This window comes from Rhagoletis pomonella, unplaced genomic scaffold, assembly GCF_013731165.1.
Source record: "Rhagoletis pomonella isolate Grant_MI unplaced genomic scaffold, Rhpom_1.0 Rhpom_scaffold_05308, whole genome shotgun sequence".
In the NCBI taxonomy this organism is placed as follows: domain Eukaryota; kingdom Metazoa; phylum Arthropoda; class Insecta; order Diptera; family Tephritidae; genus Rhagoletis; species Rhagoletis pomonella.
This window is the reverse complement of record NW_023463850.1, coordinates 1-4,178: the sequence shown is the minus strand read 5'-3', so window position 1 is coordinate 4,178 and position 4,178 is coordinate 1. Positions and strand designations below refer to the sequence as shown.

Here is a 4,178-nt window from a genome sequence, read left to right as displayed (position 1 = left end):
TTTTTTTTTTTAATATTTTTTCATTGACTTTTCCACTTACAGTTCCAGCAGCAACGCCGTATCGGAGCGTGACTCGTGCACCGCATTTAATTTGACAATGTTGTCGGCGCCATCGCATAGCATTAGCACAGCGATCTCATGTTTGATCTCCTTATCTGAGGATTGAGCGCGTCGGCGTCGTTTTAGAAATTTGGCAGCAAAATGTACACCAGAATTTTTGTGTATAGCGCGACGTACAGCAGCGAATTTGCCTCTGCAAAAAAAAAATAAACAAGAAAAAAAATTATAGAAAAATATATAGCATGTGTCTACATAGTTATAAAAGCCTAGGATTTCATTAAAAAACTTGTATAATATCCGTAGACTTTTGATAAAACGACTTGATTCTAGAATTTCGATGTACGTGATTAGCCAGTAGGTGGATTATTGTATAGGAACGCAGGTAAGCTTTTTGTCAAATGTTGCTGTATTTATGGTTTTACGAGAAAGTACATTATTACCTCGAAAAGAAGCAGACAACTATAATACCAGGACCAAGATGTAGGTGTAAATTAAAAGGTATTCTGGTGCATGGAATCATTTAACTCCCTTGACGGTAGTAATTATATCCAAGTACCGTGGGTAACAGGCTACAAAGACAAACAAGTCTATCCGGCCGAAATGAGACTTTCCCGCAAGGTCAAAATGTAATAAAAAATAAAGCTCAGAAAGAGAAAATATCAATGAGGGACACTAAACGGGACAACGACAGGCAAATTGCTTACTTGGCGAATGAAGTTTGAAAAGATTCCACTTTTAACCCATCATCCAGAAAAAGAAAATGAAGAGGAAACGGCAATCTGCACAAAAAATGATAACAGCCGCTTTTGGAACTCGGTCAATGCAACACCATCGCATCTTTTAGTCGAGTGCGATGACGGTAGACGTAAGAGTAGTTTAGTGAGGCCACAGTTTTTGAGCACATTTACATCCTACAACAATAAGCTCTTCTGAAGTTTATGTAGGACTTCGGTTTAGAAATGTTGAAAAGAGCAGAGGTCATAGTATACACGGTGTGCTAGACCACCCTTCCCTTTCTAAAATTGAGGAAAATGTTTTTTGATTAGCAAACGCAAACATTTTATATACCATGTCGGGATGCTCAATATTTTTTTTGTTTGAAACTTTTTTCTAGGAACAACATGTCCTGGACTTCTAAAATAAACGAGTTTTTATTGGCAAACGAAAAAATAGCCACCCTCGATTCGCTACTTATGTGCTCGCTATGTTTGAGTTCCGCTTGCTTAACGAAACATTTTGTGTGTGAAAGCAACAACAAAATTAGCTACCAACGATGGACGATGGCATGTACCTCATTAAAATCGTTCGTTTCGCCACTCGCCAAGTGTTGGCAAATCGATGGCGGCTAATATGAATCAGCAAGTAGGGAATGCGTTTCTTTTGGGCATATTACCGACTTCCGGTTTCGATCTGAGGTTCATTTTTTTAACCGGAAGTCTAATCCAGAAAACAGTTTCCTACAAAAGTTATGTATTTTGGTCCGCAGAATTCGAATCTGTCGAAAAAACATCTATGCCCTATAGGCTTCCGATCAGTTTAACACACTTCCGGTCGAAACTGGAAGTCGGTAATACAACCAACAGATAGATAGACAGATGCATGAGAAGGCGCCCCAAATTTCCGGGAAATCACTTCCTCGAGAGCTTAGACAGCTCAGAGGAAACTCCATTAGATAGTCTACTAGAATTCGGCATAAAATGGGGATGGTTTAAATATATGTAGGGATAGGTCTGACTCCTGGGCGTTAAGGGCCTGTGCGGTCTAAGAGAGAAGTATTTAACCGGAGCTGTTCGTCTAACCTAACCCTCTATGTATAGGTTCGTGATTGAGATACCTTGGTTCCAAATAGATCTTAAGCCCCAACTTTTCTTGAAACGAGTTAACCAGCATGTTTATTCGATGAAGTGGTAACTCTATCGCCAAAGAAGCAATAAGGGCCGTTTTTACAACAGACAACCAACCACACCACCTTTTATGGAGTAGGTACCATATTAAACCTCAGGCAAGCATTTTATTAGAGCTGAGAGCTTTTAAGCCGGTTGCAACGCCAAGAGGTGCATTTGCTAGAAACCATTAGCTGACAGCCATAAAGTAAAACTGAAATACGAGGTACCAAAAATATATGAAACAAAAAACAAAAATTAATTTCACAAAACCTTGATTTTCTCCACTTTACAAATATAACAAGTTACTCTGTTCTGTTCTATAGCATGAGATTTGGAGTTCATACCAACATACGACTGGTTTTCACTATGTCATATTTTGACACACAAATTTGGCGACATATTTTGACACAACTTTATCTCTTTACCCATACCTTTGCCGATGATATTATGGGCCAAAAACTGACATACAACCGATTTCGCAGCGCATGTACACGACTAAAGACCTATCCTGATCCAAATTAATCGATAAACCGCATTTTGATCTTATTGGATAATGTGTTTTCACCTATTTGACGGCAAATGCCACTGAATTTGACATAGTGAAAACCAGCCTATAGGCGCATGTACACATACATACATAAAAACATGTGTGCTTACTTTTATAACGGTCTGGGGGCGCATGACGAATGACAGAAGTCACCAGACAGCATTGTCCAGTTTTGGATGGGCTGGACGCAGTACTCAGACACAACAAACAGGCACATTTCATTTTGCCGGACGATTTGGTTTAAATGTCAATGCTTGCATTTATAAGTGGAGTTTTATTCTTAATGGTGGCGTTAGGCTGTAGAAATGGTGGCATAAATTGTAGAGTTTATTGTAGAGGTGTGAAAGGCGGACGGACATTTTTTCACGTTTTTTTTGTCGTGCGTACACTTACAGCATTAAGTAGTAGTTTGTGATGATAGTAATAAGAACAATAACAACAACATGCCCGTGAAACTTGTAAGCATGACGCATAATAATGTGCAACGCAACGCAACGCAAAGCAGCACAATGCAATTGTCACAGCGACGCTGATGAAACAATAAAATTAAAAACACCAGTCGAACGTATTGTGTTATAGATACGGTGACCATCCGTTCTGTTTTTTGCAGGACCGTACTGTTATTTAAAGGTCTGTCCTGCGTAGTTTTTCAAAACAGAAAACCCCCACAATGTACTGATTTTTTCCAAGTGTCCTGCCTTTGTCCCGCATTTTCTTCGATATTTTAAAATTAACTTTTCCTTATCGAAATAAAAGCAGTGTCGATAACTAATTGATAACTACATAAGTGTAAGCTGGTTTTGAAGGTTCAACTAGTCAATGCGTTCTAAATATTGTACGGTTATGGACAATGGGTGACGAGAAATTAAAGACCAGCATCAAATATATCGATAAAACTGTTCTACAAATTTTGTGGCAATCGCTTAAGAAACAAAATATTTTCCAAGCCAATTTTCCTTTCAAACCCATTCGTCAATATCTCATGAAAAAATTATCCAATCAACATAAGCGACCTACAGTCCTCTTACAAAAATATATTACTTTGCCGATTTCGATGAAAATTATTAGTGTTACAAGCGACCAAAATCGAAAAATTGAAATGTCAATCATTTTCTTTTTACAGTAAATGAAAATCTGATGAGAAATTTAGATGTTACGGAACACAATCTGCACAGAAAGAGCCCATCAATACCTTTCGAACTGTTGGTCGTTTCATGAGATATTGAGGAATAACTGAAAAAGTACTAAATATACGTTTTTCGAACAAATCTCGAAAACACTTCTTTGCAACCATGGGTATTTTTTTCGTGTTCAACGACCCAAAGTTTGCCTAAAAAATTTACTTTACAGAGGTTCATATTTCGTGTAAAGTAATATGTAATATGTATTGGATTAATAATTAAGAAATATACACTCTTCGTTATTTGAATAGCGCATCCTTTTAATACTTAGTAGGTACAGTTTTCCTTTTGGTTGTTTAATATTCATTAACTTTTTATAAAAATATAGCACGTCTACATCCCATTTAAAAAATTTTTGAAAATTAAAAAAAATTAACTTAGGGGCGACCTTTTTTTTGTTGACTGTGCTGCGCATTTTCTTCCATATAAAAATTTTGTCAAGCATAGTAGAAAATCAAAAAAAAGGGGGCGCTATTCAAATGACGAGGAATGAACATATGTAGC

General features: G+C 37.2%; 1 protein-coding gene across 1 annotated transcript in view; it reads right to left on the bottom strand.

The window, feature by feature from the left end:
* LOC118755099 (death-associated protein kinase related-like) overlaps positions 1-253 on the bottom strand; it is a gene marked incomplete at its 5' end in the record, with an annotated part of 2,352 nt that extends 2,099 nt beyond the window's left edge. The window contains one exon of the mRNA XM_036489946.1: positions 41-253. Coding sequence (XP_036345839.1) covers positions 41-253 — 213 coding nt within the window. The remainder of the gene's footprint in view (positions 1-40) is intronic.
* Positions 254-4,178: the final 3,925 nt, after the last annotated feature.